This window comes from Stylophora pistillata, chromosome 5 (assembly GCF_964205215.1).
Source record: "Stylophora pistillata chromosome 5, jaStyPist1.2, whole genome shotgun sequence".
In the NCBI taxonomy this organism is placed as follows: Eukaryota; Metazoa; Cnidaria; class Anthozoa; order Scleractinia; family Pocilloporidae; genus Stylophora; species Stylophora pistillata.
Window position 1 is genome coordinate 2,229,690 of NC_142523.1, and position 18,716 is coordinate 2,248,405.

The 18,716-nt window shown below is 38.2% G+C and overlaps 2 protein-coding genes across 5 annotated transcripts in view; one reads left to right on the forward strand and one right to left on the reverse strand.

The window, feature by feature from the left end:
* The window catches only part of LOC111342216 (uncharacterized), a 55,244-nt gene extending 43,191 nt beyond the window's left edge, over positions 1–12,053 (reverse strand). For 2 of the 4 annotated variants that reach the window (XM_088759508.1, XM_088759507.1), the window contains exons 1-5: positions 11,899–12,050; positions 6,085–6,206; positions 4,862–5,473; positions 1,411–1,889; positions 354–597 (exon numbers count right to left, since the gene is read on the reverse strand). In XM_088759508.1, the coding sequence (XP_088615634.1) occupies positions 354–597; positions 1,411–1,889; positions 4,862–5,473; positions 6,085–6,097 (1,348 nt within the window). In that variant the 5' untranslated portion in view covers positions 6,098–6,206; positions 11,899–12,050. Of the gene's footprint in view, positions 1–353; positions 598–1,410; positions 1,890–4,861; positions 5,474–6,084; positions 6,207–11,898 lie in introns of those variants that run through there. The other 2 variants (XM_088759509.1, XM_088759510.1) reach the window with 2 other exon arrangements.
* Positions 12,054–15,311: 3,258 nt separating this feature from the next.
* Positions 15,312–18,716, forward strand: part of LOC111342222 (UDP-galactose translocator) — an 8,122-nt gene continuing 4,717 nt past the window's right edge. Inside the window, exons 1-4 of the mRNA XM_088759512.1 lie at positions 15,312–15,399; positions 16,888–17,225; positions 17,620–17,881; positions 18,576–18,716. The exon at positions 18,576–18,716 is cut by the window's right edge and continues 4,717 nt beyond it. Coding sequence (XP_088615638.1) covers positions 15,372–15,399; positions 16,888–17,225; positions 17,620–17,881; positions 18,576–18,716 — 769 coding nt within the window. The 5' untranslated portion in view covers positions 15,312–15,371. The remainder of the gene's footprint in view (positions 15,400–16,887; positions 17,226–17,619; positions 17,882–18,575) is intronic.

Consider the following 18,716-nt stretch of genomic DNA (forward strand, 5'->3'; position numbering starts at 1 on the left):
CTCCCCCTCCTCCCCTACAACTTACTTGACCCAAGTAAACGTCGAACATTACGGAGATTTCAAGATCAAAGACCAGCCAATTGATCCACCATAACTTTTCAAATGAATTTTTAAAAAGATGCGAATTTTTTTGAAAAAATGTCAATATAATGGATTGAAAACCCTCTCAATCTGATGAAGTCAAAGTCAGTTAGGACAACTTACTAGTAACTGAAATAACCGACCTATTGACCAACTGAATTACTAGTGAAAACGTACCGAAGTTGTGACTGACTGTTCGTCAGGTTAACTAGCTAATATTATGTCAGTTGACCAAATGTGTGAAGTTATCTGTAAAGAAAGAGAAACGTTACCTGAATCCTCTACGATGATCATCTTCAAGTTACCTCGAAAAAAAATTCCATACTCGGAATAAAAAATAAATTCCGAAACAGAACTAGAACTAATTGTGAATGTCTTTCCTCTGTGAGTGTCTGTGATTTTGCTGATTATCGTTTTGTTTTTTGTGTTTCCATCTACAATATCAAGTTGAAATCCGTATCCTTCGATCAGCGTAAAATGTACGGTGAGTCTTCTTCCAGGTGACGCTTTGAAAATCTGAAGCGTGAAGAAGCTTATGTTTAATATCAAACAAAATTTTCTTGGCAGATTTTCAGCGATTTTCATTGTATAATGATAATAAAAATGAGAACCAACATTTTACTAAAGCAAAATTTATCTAGAGCTTAGAACGAAAAATAAACTATGGCTCCCAAGGGGCCACAGGAAGACTCAGAACCCACTCTACAAGCCTATTATATGCTTCACCAAATGGACAAGGTGCTCGTTGGAGAGTCATAACGTTAATATTCTTTATCCTTCTGCATGTTTGTTGTTGTTCAAGAATAACTTAGGCTATGGTATGTGGATCAAGAAATTTAAATCAAGAAGAAAATTAAGTATTTCAAGAGTATTGGTTTTTCAATTGAAGAACACATTCAATAGAATCATTACATCATTACTTGTCAAACTAATTGAAAACCCTTGTGCCATTCGCAACGTCATGTCAAAGATCAGTATCAGATTGTCACTCGACATGGCCTCCAGCTGACAGTTAGGTTTGCCATTAAACTAGCAGCGGTCATTGTACAAACTGTGCCATGTAAGTCGACAGTGAAAAGGCAGACGTAAGGCACATTTCCCGGGGAGGAGATGCGAGACAAACTGTGTCATGTAAGTGGACAGTGGAAAGGCAAAGGTAAAGTACATTTCTCGGGAGATGCGAGACAGCTGTAATCGACGAACATCCAAACAACTACAAAGAATGGTTATCAACGCAATATCCCTAATGAATAGAAAAGTTATTAAATACATGAATAGGAATTTCCTTTAACTCTTAAATCCGTATGGATCATAAGCTAAAGTTCTTACCTGGCTGCACCTAGTTGGAGAGGTCTTTGCAACTGCATTTAAAAGCAATGGGAAAGAAAGCTTCTGCGGAAAGACGGAACATAGATCTGCTGCTGTACGCGTGTAAACAAGTCCATCTCCAAACCTTGTATTTTTTGTGCTGGCATTGCGCATAGTAACATTGCCAAATAAATTCTCGATGTTTACACCGATCATCGCTGGACTCAAGATCGTGGAGTCGACAATTTCCATAGGTTTGGCAAGTTCCTGTACCTGCAGTCCATAGGCGCCATCCCTAATAGTAACGCCGTGCAAGTCAGGGGCCTCTCTCTTCGCTTTTATGCCGTCAAAAGCGTTCTCTATGTCTACGTTCTCCAAAGACGAGTTTCTGTGATTCTTGGTGGAGTTTCTTGGTGCGAAATAGATACCTTTCCAGTAGACCCTCTGAGCCAAGATAGGCAAATGAATGTCGCACTCGATTCCGATGTCCTGACTATGCGCTGGCACATTGGTTTAGTTTTTTATTGGGATAGAAAAAAATAGCAATTGATTTGATTGTCCGATACTTCTACCAATCTCAGGGGAAATGAGCCGGTGTCACACATGCTGGCGCTCGTCTAGCCAACAAAACCTTGGACCTATCTTATCATATTTTAGGTCTTAGGTCTTTGTGTAATGCCTTGCTTACAACACTAAGTATCTTCAACCGGCTGACTCTGGAAAGCTGGTTTTCTAACTAAGACTTCCCCCCCCCCCCTCTCACCCGCTGGTGTCCACAACTACCTATTCTGTACAAACGACTAATTCACGGAATCTTCACCACAAACGAAAGCATCAGATAGGCCTAACATTACCGACAGATCGAAACTGGCCAGTCACTACCGACTTGGGAACTTGAGTCTTATAACCATTAAGATCACGGCTAAGCAACTTTACTAAAATCCATATCCGACCTAATTATAATTCTCCAAAAACTGCATTCATTTTAAACTTGCATAGCTAAAGCAAATAAGAGTTCATTGGTAAAATTATCACATAAAAAAGGCAACTATTTGGAATGAAACAAATCACGGCTAAACCGGGACCAATCTGTCTACGCGAACCGAAGCTATAATTAACAAATGGTAAACACCACAGCGTACACTATTGAGTTATGGAAGCACGCGGGAGGTTGCTAACCACGAAAGAAGCGTAAGAGTCGCTCGAGGCGACAGCCGAGAGCGACTCTAGCTTCTTGAGTGCTTAGCAAACCTCCCAAGTGCATCTATAACTCAATAGTGTACGCTGTGGTGTTTACCATTTGTTTTATAACATAACATTGATACATTGTAGCTGAAGAGTTCCCTTTTATTTAACAAATCTTACGCGACCAGAAAAAACAAGCGCGCGCGGAAAAATAGTCTTTGTTCACGTCAGCAGCGTACACCCATGGGCAAATGGGGGACGCTAAATTGACCAATCAGAGCGCGCGCTTTACTTTGGTTATGTTATAACTACTCTTCACTTGACTCTGATGATGACTTTGTCGACACTTTGTCGAAACGTCAGTCACTGCTACCCACAGCAGCCCTTCTCAGGACTATCCTCACTCGCATGATATGATCACAGGAGATGATCATCTCAAGCCCTGTTAAAAATTTTTTCTCGAGCGAGGAACAAATTGTCGCTTATCTAAAGATTTTCTTTGAGGTAAGGTCGGAGGTAGAACATGCATTCACAAAAGTTACCAGGTAAGATTTCCACGTAGCGCCATTCCCCATTATGCACACAGTTCTTGGATAAATAAAAAAATGGCCAAAGCAGTAGTTTCCCTTTGGGACTAAGGCTTTCTATCAGAATGGTATGGGGTTGAGCGATAATCTTTCCCTTGCGTATATGGTTACAACAACTTCCTGAAATAGCTTCCAGCGCAAAAAATTTGGTCCCGAACACTTTTCAAATCGGCGGCAATTGAGAGTAAATCTACCAGATCGGGAAGCTCCTATAAAATATTTTCTGTTTGACTGGTGCATGGCATGGGCTGATGACAATGACTCGCTCACAATCTTTGATCGCAGCTTCAACTGGTAAGTTTCAGACTGACATGGATAGAGGTTCTTAATGACCAATTTTCAAATTCAAAACATATTTTTTTTTAGGAGGAAAAATTTATGTACCATTTGCCTTGCATAAATATTTCAAAACGTTGTTAGATTTTTTAGGAAAGCACCCATGAAAATATCTTTATGCAGTTCAAGTTCATGAGCAAAAGGATAGTCCTTCTCCTTCTTAAGTCCTCCTGGGAAATTTTAGAAAAATTAACGAAACACAAATTTAAAAGAGAAAACTTCAAAACTCTCTTCTAGTGTGCCAGGATTCACGGAAATTCGGAGGTTTTCACAAAATGAAGGAAATGGCTTTACGAATGATTTTAAATGGTTAGTACCAGTTTTCATCTTTTTGATGGTTTGTAACTTAGAAAGAATACAATAAAAAGACTGACCAAGGAAAGTAGAACATTTTTACAGGGTTGAATTATATAATCATTGGTTATCCAAAAATGGGTGTTATTTCGCCACTAGTAGTGTCCCTGGCAACGCTTCCAAAGGATTATTCAGACGCATTTTTTAGTTTATGGCTCAAATAATTCTAAAACTAACTAGGTGACCCCCGTGATTTTTTTAAGTAATTGCTTTTGGCACTTAAAAAGGAAAATGCACAAAGATTTGAAAAAAATTCTACGGGGCGGAATTTTAGAAAATTTAGAAAAAGACAATTTTCACGCAGTTCAAAATTTCCTTTTGTAGAATTTACTAGGATTTTTTCTGACGATTCTTTTCATTGATAATATTATATTGGAACAATAAAAAGAAGGGGCCATGCAAAAGCCTTCGTGAGTTTAGCAATACCCACGCGCGCTCTCGCGCATTGAAAAATCCAGATTCTACAAGATCGACAGTTGCTCATGATCTGTTATGGCTACCGCTGACTATCGAGTGGGTTTGCGCGTGCACCGACATATTTTTTTTTATTTTTTCGCTTCTTTCGCGCCTTTCTCTCGCGCGTGACGCACGAGAGTGACCTGCTCACCGCGCAAGGAAACCAGTACTGGCCACCATAATCACGCGCTCTTATGTTAAAATTTCTGGACTAAATCCATATGTATACCTGTACTTTTCACAGAATACGTATTCCTATGAACAGTTACACTTGTCTTATAGGAGACAAAAGTGGCGTAAGGTCAATAAACGCTTCCAGCGCCAAAAAACCGTACTAAAAGTATTAATTAGTCATTTATCATAAATCAACGTGGTTTATCCCGCTATAGCCTATTCATCCGATCGCTGCCTAGAATTTCACGTTAGACCATAAAACAGTCCGCCTTATTTTAGGCCTCAGCCGTCCACAACGTATCTCCAGCCTTAAAACTGCATAGTTTTATATAAAATAGCTCAGGAAATTACAAACTCTTGACTAGCTTAAGATAACTCACCACAAGGCCAATACGAAACCCAGGAATAGCGACAATCCCAAATGCTGTCTTCCTTTCCGGTACACTCAACGTACTTCAAGTATACACTGCCAGCGCCAGGGTGGAGGTAATACCTCTTTGCTCTGAGAAAGCCAAGCTGTCTGCAGGCCACTTGTGTATCTCTAAGGTCCCAAAGATCGGCGCAGATAGTACCCCACTGTCCGTTCCACTGTAGCTCCAAACGGCCGTTGTTATGGGAGGTTCCACCAACAAGACGTATCCCTTGATTGTAAGGTATGGCTGAGTTCTTGCATGAAAGTGATTCATTGCAAGGAACCGCTCGGAAAGTAATCCTGTGTGAGGGTGTCCCTTTTGCATGTAGTGATCCATGAACACGAACCCCCACAGATGGAACAAAATTTATCTGAGTACCAGGCTCTATGATAAGAGAGGCATTCTCTGCGACAACCAAGTCACTGGTGACCAAGTAAGGACCCTCTACATGCGTCAGTGTCTTGCTATCAATGACAGTGCCATTCAGTTCCCGTGAAATATTTCTCCCATAGTCGCAAATTCCGCACTTGAAAAAGATGGCCAATACAATGCAGTACTTCGGTAGCATCGTGACTAGCTCTGAACAGATATTAAATGTGATCATAAAATAAATTATAAATGACCTGCGGATGAAAATCAAGTAAAGCATTGATTCTCGAGGAAAGCTCAGTGGAAAAAAGGCTAGAAAAAAATTCAAGCCTCGACAGTATTCGTACCCGAGCCTTCCAGATTCTTGTTGGGCGATACCATCAGATATCATTTTACAACGATTGGCAATAATTTCGCGATCTGATTAACCAATGTGTCGTTGTCGATAAGAGCACAGATAACGCTGCTTGAGTCACGTAACGTGTCACGCACTGAGAGAATCGTTTAATTTGACCTCAATATTGTGGTAAAAACCAAAGCGATGGTGGTTTAGCGTGGTCTGTACTCTTATCGACAACGATATTCGTCATCACGGTGGTCAAAATTAAAATGTTGTGGACTTATGAGGCGTAGCTGAGTGAGTACACAATAAATTTTTCACCACTGTGATGACGAATATCGTTGTCGATAAGAATACAGACCACTCTAACCAACCGTCGATTTGTCAGTTAAGTATCTCTAGGCATGGATTCGAATGCCATCGAAAAAAGCCTGAGTTCGTTTCAAGATTCTTTTCTGCAACAGCTTAAATAACAGCTCACCTGCAAGGATCATTGCTCTACTACCTATACATAGTAGAATAACAACAAATCTTTTTGTTTCAAAGGTATGTTGTGGTATTGAGTTCTTTGAGATGTCGGGCCATTTCTTAAAATAAGCTTAGCTGAAAATTAAAAAAAAAAAAAAAAAACACGTAAAGTAGATGAAATGTGTAAAATTATGGCAAAAAGGCAAAAAAAATATATCAAGTATAGCATATTATAGAGGGTAAAACACATAACAGTATAAAACTGACAAACCAGTGGCCCTCTTAAAAAATATTGCAAATAATTATTAAAAAGATTAAAAACTAATTAATTATGGAAAAAGATCAAGAGCTAAAAATCTAAAATTACAAAGTTTATAAAAACTATAAGATAAAATGTTCTAATCGTTTATAACTATTCTTAAAAAAATCTAACATGGCCCTCTTAAAACATTTGATAGTAGGTTTCATTCTTATGTCCAGTGGTAAGGTATTCCAGAGGTGTGAGGTCGATACTGTGAAAGACCTACCTCCCTCTGACTCCCGTTTGAATCGAGGACAGACGAGGTTTAGTTGAATCAATGAATCGGAACGTAAAATTCTGATGCTGTACACCAAATTCTGATTCTAATTAATCGCATGACAAACGAATGTAGATCAGTTCAAACGACTGATTTCAAGAAACTTTAAAATAAACAAGGGTGATGTTAGTAAAACATGTATGAAAAGTTCCATGTTGAAAACAGACCGCCCGGCCGTATGAGCTGCAGCCACTGAGGTAAATTCGCCGTTTTTTCCAATCAGTTTACAAGGTGTGAATCAATATTTTTCGCTCTTCGGCTTGCATTTGGTATGAAAAATAACAGACAAAGGACACAAAACCTCAGCTCCCAATTCAACTTATTGTCACACAATTTCCTGATGGATACAAAATTAAACGATCAGGCAGTAGTCCCTAAGTGACGGCATAGGTCGCCAGAATATGTAATGCTATTTGCCTTACAGTCATTGAAAATTTCTGAATTTGACCTGCCTGGGCTAACAGGCATTTTAGTTTCGAATCTAGTAACGCTTGATATCTGAAACACGTGGAAAAGCTTCGCAACGTTTGGTTCAAAATCAGATGTTTGCTCAAAGGATGGGCCGGATATTTTCCTGTAGTTTGTAATACTATCAACAGTTTCTTTACCAGTTGAAGAATTATGCGAACAAAAGGTACAGACTGGACTTATTTTAACTCACTGAGTCGGATGTGTGAGCCCCCTGCATTCGAAGTAGATCGAAAATGAAAAAATTTACGTCTGTAAAGTACTTACAACAACTGAATAAAGGCTGATAGTTTCTAAAGAAACTGTTTGGGGCTGCGACGGTGGGGGTAACGAAATAATTTCAATATATCAAAAAAGTCGGTTGAAATGGTAAATTGGCCACCGTCACGATTATAAAAGCTGACGTTTCGAGCGTTAGCCCTTCGTCGGAGCGAAAGGACTAACGACGAAGGGCTAACGCTCGAAAACGTCGAGCTTCTATAATCGTAACGGTGGCCAATTTACCATTGCAACTTTGTTAATATATTGAAATTATTACTTACAACAATTATCGCGCTACTCTGCAGACATCACGTATAATAAAGGCATGATAAATCCTTAACTAAAATTTATTTTGGTAGTTTCTTCGAAAAGCAACTTACTACTGACAACATAAGAATGTGCGAGAGGTAAACATAAACAGAGCACCGAGTACGTCAACTAAAGCAGTTCTTGGAAAGCCAAGTTTTCTCAAGAACGGTCGGCTCCAGCGTGACGCTCTGTGGCGTTTTCCTTTGTATTGAGTAGTTTTAGAGGATATAATTCCTTTCCAGTTGGCAATAATCTTAAGGGAATATCTTTGAGAAATTACCTGCGTCATTGAAATTCCCAAAAGATATCAAGGGTCGTCCCACGGCGTTATATAGTTCTAAGAAATCGCTATAGTGACATAAAGACATTACCGGGAAACGATGAAAATAAACGCACAAGTACAGAAACATTTGAAGGTTAGGTTAACAGCTCGAATGAAGTTCGACGATTTTAGAACCATTTTCATGTCTTTTGCTCAGAAAATATTTTGAGTATTTTTTGGTTTATCACTCATGTAGTCACATGCAAAGCACGAGTAACGCCACAACAGCCTCCTTTCAAGTGATGGCTACTTGGATAGGTGAATTTTTCATGTTTAATTTTCGTCGCTCAAAATATAGAGAGGTAGACTTCCAGGAAACTGGCACTTTTCAGATTTGAAGATTGAATGTAATATTCTTGTTATGATGTCTTCAGCGAGTAATTCATCCTTAAAAAAATTGTTAACGATTCTATTTGTCCCTGTCACATCTTCCTGCAAAACCTGATTACAATCTTATAACCAGAACACAAGGCTACCAATTTTGGACAGCGAACAATCTTGTAAGCGTGAAAATGAATTCATTTGTACTCAAATAAAAAATTACGTCTCCTGGCTTATAATTTGCTTTTATACGTTTAGTATATTGTTGATTTTCAACAAAGATGTATCCAAATCTGAAACATTCAGCAAGTTTGACCTTCCTCTTTTCATTCAATTCGTGTGAACTTGTAGTATGGGACTTGTTTTTCTCGCACCCTTCCCTTTCATAAATGCCATTAGCATCAAAGCTCCAACATGTTTCAAAGCTGGTTTGCTTAGCACAGTTTAAAAATGTTTGCTTCATATGCATAAAAACTGCTTATACCAATGTTTTTCGACTTCAAATTTAGCACAGTTTAAAATACAAAGTGACCACCGTCATGTGGAAAATTCAGTTTACCAGTTCCTGTTTCTGATTTTCTTTCAGTTACACTCGGTTTTGCTAAACATTTATACTGCAGTGGATGAGGTATAAGTCTTACAGATAAAAATTCTTTGATCTTTAAATGATTCATGACAATATTTGATGTCAGCTCTGCGCAGTAAAACGGCTATCTTCCTTGCCAAAATTTATCCTAACACAGACTTGCCTGGTTTTTATTTATTGCAGCGCTCTTGCAAACGACGCTTCAAAAATCGACCAAAACAAATGTCACAATTCTCTCCATTTGCAACCAAGGGAACTAAACATCAGTACTCTTACAACTCCTTTTTACAAACATTTCAATTGGGTCCTGGGTACCGCATAATTCATGCGCCATTTTGCAGGTTGTACATAGCATAAATGCACAAACGGTCATCGCCGAGTGTACATATCTAAATAGCTTTGTACTGTGTTCGTATATCTTTTAGGACCATTGAGGAACAGCCATCTATGGAAGTGTAAATTCAGGATAATTGGAAGAGGTAACAAACAGCACGAAACAGAGAAAATCTAGTTGCTGACCCACTTCCTCGGCTTCTGCCTTCTTCTCACTGGCACTTAAGACACACGCCACTCAAATGGATTCGTGTGTGCTTATGCACGAGCTCAAAACGAACTGATAGCATTGTGCATATCAAAGAAGAAGATACCTATCCCTGAATACATTTATTCAAGTGGTGACTTAGTAAGTTTTCTTGGCCGTGTGCAGAAAGGAGTCTGAAAATTCTGTAAACATGTGAACAAAATTTACATTATTGACTTGTTTATTACTTCAAGAAATCAACTTAGGACAGTAATTTTAAACTAATAAATAAATGCGATCTCAACTAGTACAGCTGTTTCACTGATCATGATGCGTCTTGTGAACTGATTCTGCGAAATTTCAACCATTTATTCTACGTATTCTGAACACTACTTTGAATAATCACGTTCCACTGTTCATTTCTATAAATCCTTTATTTTCGCCATGAAGAACTACAAGTTACAATGGTTTTCAACCACATTCGATGTAAACAAATACAATTCTAAAATGAACGAAGTAAAATAGTTTTTGGCGATTTCAAAAATCAACAAATGAATCACATGGCAAGTGGCAAACAATGTCTATAACATCGCTTTGAACCCAAATGCATACAAGAAACCAAGACGTGTAATCTATTTTCTTGATGGCTAAAGACGAAATAAATGGACTAGTATTCCTTTGGCTTGGACAAAATATCAAAAGAGGCATAATGAAAAACTTCAGGCGAAAAAGGACAGCCAGTTGGTCTTCGATTCTCTCAGAAGAAGCTTGCGTTTGCTGTACCACGAAAGCCACGATAAAGGTATAGTACCGTTATGTAACGTGCAACGTGGGTGTTTCGGCAAAAAACCTGGTTACCCTTGCCTGTTGTGGCCTTTTCCTTGATAAAAAGATCGCATCTTAAAGCATCTTCTATGTAATTCTGTTCTTTTTTTGGCAGAAAATGCCAAAAGAGAGTCAAACAAAAGCGACCAAAGCTGATATAATTTCCGGGAGAGTATAGACACCCGCATCGTGATCAATGGTACGTAATGTAGTTCATCTTGCAAATATTGCTATGCTATTATTACTTTTTTTTAATTCGACCAAAATCTATAACCACCTTGTTAATAAAAGTGAAATCAACCTTGCATGCTAGAAAAACTCTTTCCAGGGAACTGTAGTTCTCAGGAAGCAAACGGCCTTGAGGAATTATTCTCGGAAACGTTGGCTTTTGCTGAGCGTTATTGATGCGTCTTTGCTTACAAAGAAGACAAACTAGGGGAAAAGCATATTCCAAGCCTTCGAAGAATGTTCTCACAGTAAGGTGGTTATGCTTAACACGTGTACACTTTTGATTCCAGAGCTAAAATTGAAGCAATCGATTTGGTACAACCGTTGAAATCCATCATTTCCTCCCAAAAGCTAGATTGGACCAGCACCTTTCCAAATTCACAAAATCTAAGTAATCAGACACGCTTTTGAATCAAAAAACTTCTGAATAAGTGTCATGTTTTTATCCTTTCCTTAATACACGGAATATTTATTTTGTGGGTCAATTTGAGGCGTAAATGAAACTTCAAGTTGCTGTGCAATTTGTTCTTATCATTGATCACCTCTGCATCAAACGAGTTGAAGTCCATTTGCTAGACCGTGACGAAGAAGTCTATTGAGCGTTTGCTTAATTGCTTTACTGATGTTTTTGTTTTGCTGTTTCGTCATCTTGGCTTTTCGTCATGATACTCTGACTTGATTCACGTTCTATCATTTCATTAAAACACGACTCGCAATACGGCCACAGATTTTCCTACTCTCCACCCAGGAGTGCCCTCTTCGTTTTCAAAAACCGAACACCTCATACAAAAGTGAATTACCGCACGTCAAACAACTATATATTGTCTTTGCAAAGCAAGAACTACAAATTCGTTCGTCTCCTACCATTTTTATGTGCTGTTGGCTTTTTCGAGCATGGCATTCACATAATTCCTGGCGAGTTGTGGGTAATAAATGAATCAGGAGATCCTATAATTCATGGATTAAGTTCGGCACATGTGAGATGCGACGTTTGAATCAATAGTCGAACCTAAGTCGAATCTTTGACTGTTTCAGTCGCACATGCGACTAAAGTCGCATTTAATTTAAAACAGTCGAATTTAATTGATTCAAACGTTGCACTTCACATGCATTTAACTCTCACATTAAGTTCGGCACATGTGAAATTCGACGTTTGAACCGGGCCTTAAATACTTCAAATCAATCTCTTATCTTTCTCCCTTAGAAATTAACGTGACCTCGGTGCGAAAGGCAGAGCGACATTCGTGCATTTAATTTCCATACCTTCGAAACCTCGGTGGATGAAAGAAAATGCTCATGGACTAGAAATTGGACTGAATCGTTTCTTTGCTAACTTGCTTCTCTCCAAGTTTTTTCGTGCGCTGCGCCAATGACCAGTTAGTACAGATAATGTAAGATGCTTTACTTACTTGAGGTATCCTCACTCTTTCATAAGCTCACATGAAAAAATGAATCATCGCTGCTCAATGATTAGTTCTATATAATTTCCTGCGAAACTTGTCGCTCAATTGGACGCGTAACCTCAAGACTCTTAGAATGTCGCCTCACAACGTGAAAGATATACACAGTTCAAAGTGCTCAGTGACGTCATAATAATTCTGAGAAAGCCGCAGTCTAGAAAATGGTTTTACATATTTACGATCGTAGTAGATTTATTAAAAAGAATAACACTAACGAATAAAGCAAAAACAAAGTGTTGTTCTGCTTCGTACAATTTTCTTCTCAGCGTATCAATATGCATCGTTATTTCTTTTTCTCGTAATTTTTAGTCTTTCCCATGCAGAGTATTACAATTTTGAATATCTTTTGGTCAATATTTTGAAACTTGAGACGGAAAAGTCTGCACTTCAGGTTGCACGGACGATGTAACGTATCTTGTTTCATTTGTCTTGAAAGACAGATATCGAAGAAAACATACAGAATTAAAAAAGTACACAAGCCCCTCCCTAAAAAAAAATCATGAAAAAAAACATATAAGAGAGGAAGGAAAAACATAAAAAAATTGGATTATACACCTTCAACAGGTCTTACACATCCCGTAAATGTTCGGGACAGGCATCGATAACTTTCTAGTTATCTTCTTCGTTTCTCGGTAAAGTGGTCTTTTAGACAAAGCATATGTTCTCAGAAATCATTCTTATCATATTACGTTCAAGTTACATCTACGAATTTGACAATTTTTAAGTTTTCTAGCTAACACGTATCAGAATATTGATCAGGCCAATTCTTCTTACAAATTTTCCACACTGGGCCGGGTTATGGTTGCGGGTTGTGTGATGAAAAAAATTCGTAGCTCTCAATTAGAGAAAGTGGGTCAAAGAAAAACTTCTGAGTTACTGCGAAGAATCTAACACGAAGAAGAGCGTAGAACAAAGAAAGAAATCTACGTTACTGCGAAGAATCGAACTTGAGACGCTTTCAGAGTACACAAATTGAGTTCAGTAACTTTCCGGGTACGGCGTCACGCAATCTATTCTTTTCGCGGAAGAGCGACACAGAATAGCTTTGTTATCTTGATCGAACCTAACTCTATTACAGTCTTAATAATTTTATAATGTACATCATAAACTGAAAAAAAGACATGTCTTAAAGCAAAAAAAAAAGGCCAGCTCTATGAAAAACATATGCCGCCAAACAAATCACTTCGGTTGTCTAGTTAAAGGCTCTTCAAACGACAAGATCCTTCTCTTCCAGCCTTCTTAAAGCGCAGATTCACAGCTTTAATTTTTTCAGATCCGTTTTAACATTTCTTTGTTTTAGTTTGCACCATTTTACTGAAATGTTTGTTTTCAGAGTTAATCCTTCTGTGTTCCGACTTTTGGAGCCCAGAAATTTACGCAAATTGCATACAAGCCCGTGGCTGCGTTTATCGACCCCAGTGCCTGAAAGCAGGGGAGAATAATTTGATTGCGGAAGGCAAGGGAAAAAATTCCACCGCAATTTTCAGTGTTCTTCACTAGCGATATTTTCCTAGCAGTGTTTTCGCGTTAATAAGATGATATATGGGCCATGACTCCGATATAAGTCTTCTCCAGCAGTCATGGGTCGCGAGAGATCAGCATTGTGACTGCTATCGGATTAGATTAGCGCTCCCGGACCGAGGTAACAGTTTTTCTCAGAACAGGAGACACGTGTCACAGGAGATTCATATGTTTCACAGTTCCGAACAAGGTCGGACCTAGACCTTCCTAATGAGGACATTGTGATTTAGAGTCGCGACGAATCAACCTTAGGTGCGCCCTAATTCCATATTTTTTTCTTTTCACTGATCTTTTCACCGAAGGGCCCCGCAGAAAAGCAGAACTGCACTTGGTATAATCAGTATCTTAGTAGAAGAACAATGTAATCATTATAATCAGATGTCATCAAGGCAACCTCGTTCCCAGGGTCTCTCATCTTCCCAACCCCCCCCCCCCCCCCCCCGCTCCTCGCTCCTCGCTCGCTCCAGGGGGCTGGAAGATGAGAGACCCTGGGAACGAGGTTGTCATCAAGACAGTCAAGCCGTCATGATGGGGACCCAAGAACCTTGAAGATGTTAGGTATGAAAGTTTTATTCATTCATTCATTCATTCATCTTTTCTTTGTTTGAGCAGGTTGAGTTTATGTTAGCAATTTTTGCTAATGTGGACCTGCTATCTTCCCCACCCATCCCACCCCAGGGAAGGACATTCACCACAACTCGTACGTGGGATCATGAGAAATTAACGGCTCCTTCCCCTAATAATAATAATAATAATAATAGTAATAATAATAATAATAATAATAATAATAATAATAAAAGATTTATACCGCGCCAGTATCCTACTGTTCAAAGGCGCCTACAAAAACTTTAACATTAACACTTAAGACAGCTACTATTAATTATAAAAGGTTTTTCTAAAAAGAAAAGTTTTTAATCTACTTTTAAAAACAGACACAGACTGAGCATTTCTAATTTCACATGGCAAAGCATTCCATAATGATGGTGCTGCTACAGAGAAGGATCTTGCGCCATATGTTTTCAAGTTATAGGATGGAGAAACCAGAAAGTGCTTGGATGATGAGCTTAGTTGACGCGATGGGGGTGTAAGATGTAAGCAAATCACAAATGTAGGACGGTGCCAAGTTGTTAAGTGCCTTGTAGGTTATAAGTAAAATCTTAAAAATAATACGTTGATTAACGGGAAGCCAATGAAGATTAAAAAGAACAGGCGTAATGTGATCATGCTTTTTTGTAAGTGTGACGAGGCGCGCCGCGGCATTCTGGACGTGTTGTAGCTTTTTTGTAGTGTAGGCTGGTAGGCCATACAAAAGGGAATTATAGTAATCCAGCTTTGAAGATACAAACATATGAACCACCAATTCAGTAGTGGTCGCTGAAAGATATTTCCTGATGTAGCTAATATTTCGCAAATGATAACCCTAACCCTCCAGGACCTACGGTTTTATTCGTCCTTATCCGAGAAGACTAGAATTTCTATCCATTTCTTAACATTATAGAAAGATAGCAAATTCTCCTCAGTTGTTTTAAGACCATGCGTATTGGACCGGCCGGGGCTTGAAATCTCGACCTCCCGCACAACACAATCCGGCGCTCCAACCAATTGAGCTAACCGGGGCGCGGTTAACGTATTTTAATGTATTTCCCTCCTGACTCGATTAGCTTCGCTAATTTGCGGTTAGGGGTTGTTATATAGTTATTTGATAGCTATGGTGAATTGTTTTTTATTGTTGCTGTTGTTGAAAGAAAAAACGAAATTTTTGTTTGCGTACCCACATGGCCACAATCAGACAGCCAGACTAAAGAGCTACAAAGTCTATCTTCTTAGACTGTCTTGTACCCAATGCCACGCCGGGCCGACGAAGATCCTCGGTATCGCGGGCTCGTAGAGAGCAACAAAACATGGTGGCAACAAAGCAAGTGACGGAAGGTAAATGATTAAGACTGTTGGGTTATAATGCTTTATCTTCCATTTTATCGCCTCGATTTTTTTCGAGTTAATTATATATCTTTTTTCCTTTCTCGAACGTATCGATGATGATCACTGAATTTTCAAGGCATTCTTTGTTATTAACATTTGCAGGGTACTCTTACTATAATTATTCTTCGCTAAAATATCGCAGTATCTGGTGTATATTGTTAATCTTTTGATTTGCCGTGTGCCAAGTTTCGATCTGCAGAAACTGTGAGTGTAAAACCTGTTTGCTCAAGTGTTCTTAAAAGGTAAAGAGTAAAATCTGATTTATACGAAACCAATCTGAAACGAAGCGCAAAATTTATACGTGGCAGAATTAAATAAAGTGGTAATAAATAGTGTTTATTCAACTGTGCATGGAAACTACCCTTTCCAATTCTGCTATGCTCACCTCCACTCCCGAAGTACCCACTACTCTCGATCATAAATCTTATCACTTCCCTGCAAATTTTAAACTTTGTGCACGAGAAATTTTGTAAATTTAATTATAATCTGTAGTAATCGCGAGCATCTAGTGCTTTTGTTTTTAAACAAATGGTATATAACAGAAATCAAGGTCGCTAATTTACATCTTATCGGATGGTTCTGGTATTTTCTTGTAAATTTTTTTATTCCTCATTGTCAAGGCCCTACCATTTAAGTCAACAAGACAAACTTAGAAGATTACTATTCCACGATTGCTCCTGAATTGTTGATAATTTTGGCTGAAGTTTGTAACAGATATTGTTACTGGGAACATGTTTTTCTGCTCATAATTGGTCAAGGAAGGGAAATGATAAGGGATTGATTCTGGGATCTGTGCCCACAATAACATCCAAAATCTTCCATTCTTCCATCTATTGTTACCATGATGGACAAAAAAGTTGATTAAAATTATTTCATAAGTACTATTTTGATCTCTTGATCTCAAAATAGATTTTTAAAGAGCATTCTTTTGTCTCTAAGGAGTGTTCACTTGTAGATAGCTTTATCCACTTAGGGATGTATTGATTCAAAGCAATAATTTTCTTATTTATTTGTCCTGGATTTCTGTGTAATGGATAAACATCTAAACCCTTTCACTCCTAAGATCAAAATACAAATTCTCTGCACTGGCTATGATACAGTTCATATAATTTTTGCTTTGGGAATTTGTGCTAAAATCAAGCAACATCCCTTATCACCCCTCTGCTTGATAAAAATCTTTACCATTTTACTCCCAAGATCAAAACATAAATTCTCTGCACCATCTACAATTTTTGCCAGGAGAGTTTGTTGCTAGAGTCAAGCAACCTCTCCCAATTGGTATATCCTTTTTTTTTCTCATCACCCCTCTGGTAGAAATGTATTAAGAAATTTCTCTTTGATCCCTCTTGGAAGTGAAAGGTTTAATATCTTTACTTCCCAGGCCAAGGGCTGGTTTGATGTACTACTGTCATATCATTATTTCTCTCCAACATGCAGGTAGTGGCTGGTGCAACCTGAAGTATTTCAGCCTCTTCACCTTAACGATACAGAATGCTTCTCTCATTCTCACCATACGCTATTCTCGTACCTTACCTGGAGACATGTACATTGCTACGACTGCAGTTGTGTTCGCAGAAGTCTTCAAAGTACTGGCGTGTTTGTTGATTATACTTGCCGAGAAGCGCAACTTCCACGATTTTTTTGACCTACTATATTCGTCAATTATTGGTCAGCCATGGGACACACTGAAACTATCTGTTCCAGCACTAATTTACACTGTACAGAATAATTTACAGTATACTGCTATTTCCAATCTGGATGCTGCCACTTTTCAGGTATTTTTTTTTTATTGAATTGTGCCCTTATTTTACATTTTCAGTATCTTTCTTATCTGTTGATTGATTAATACAAGGTATGAAAAATTCCATGTGGAAATGGAAGAAAAAAATGCACCAGATGTGCATCAGATGATGTTTGATTTTCATTTAAGTTTAACTGTATAGCCCCCAGTTGTGAGTAGTATCTAATTTCTCCTTACAATATCACCCCTGAATCACACATTAAGGTCAGGAGAATAAAGGAAATGATCACCAACTAAAGAAGCTCTTGATTGTTAAACAAATTCTCTTTGTCAGGATCGTAGGAAATGTGTATTATGGAGAATATGCATACTGATGTTAGGGTGTAAGCTGTAATTTAAATTTTGAATTTTGATCTTTTCTTATTTAGGTGACATATCAGTTAAAAATTCTGACAACAGCCCTGTTTTCAGTCTTTATGCTCAACAAAACTCTTGTGAAACTGCAGTGGTTATCATTATTCATGCTCTTTGTTGGAGTCTCAGTTGTGCAGCTTCAACCAACAAGTGAAACTTCTTCAAGTACCAAAGATGCCCAGTCTGTGGAGACTACACAACAAGTGAAAGTATCTCAGAACCCACTGTTGGGTTTGCTTGCTGTTATTTTGTCCACTCTTTGCTCAGGATTTGCAGGTAAATTTCTGAGTATGAACCATATATATGGAGGGTGTACCAAGGAAAAACTGTAGATTTGACAGATTTTGCAGATTGTTTCATGATTCAGATGCACAAATGTTAAAGTTCCAGTTTAGAAACATCCCACAAAATAAAGCACCACCACAAGTTGATATTTCAAGTCCAATAATCATGATCTTATTATTAAAAAAAAAACCCTGCATGTGTATTAAGTGACTGTATAAGGGAATAATCTTCAGTGTAACCTTCATTTGTATAGCTCAGCAAGTAATGACATTGGAAAGTATTTTTTAATAATAGAAAAAGTGGCATGAATGAAACTATGTAATTTTTGAATCTTGATCTATGGCAAAAAGTTTACCCTTCATTTGGAGGCAAGATGGCCTTAACTTTTGTTGCTTCATCTGGCAAATTTAACCACCAGACTTCCTAGGAATTAACACCTTGGCAAATATTTGGCAACGACTTCATAAGTAAGGGCATCTTTTAGCAGAGTGGAGCTGCTAGTAAAGACATTGGAACATCTTCTCTGATATTCAAAAGGAATTACATTTTTTTCGGTGGAATTTGATGATAAGACAACAAAACTTTAATGTGTTTGACTTGAAAATATTTGACTACAGTGTAGATGTATGTAAATAGTATTACTCATTGTTGCCACATTTTGATGTTTTTTCCTGTTGTGTCTAAGGTGTATATTTTGAGAAGATTTTGAAAGGTTCACAAGCTTCTATCTGGATCCGAAACATTCAACTGGGAATCTATGGAACAATTATTGGCCTTATTGGCATGCGTGTTAAGGATGGTGACAAGATTGATGAGAAAGGCTTTA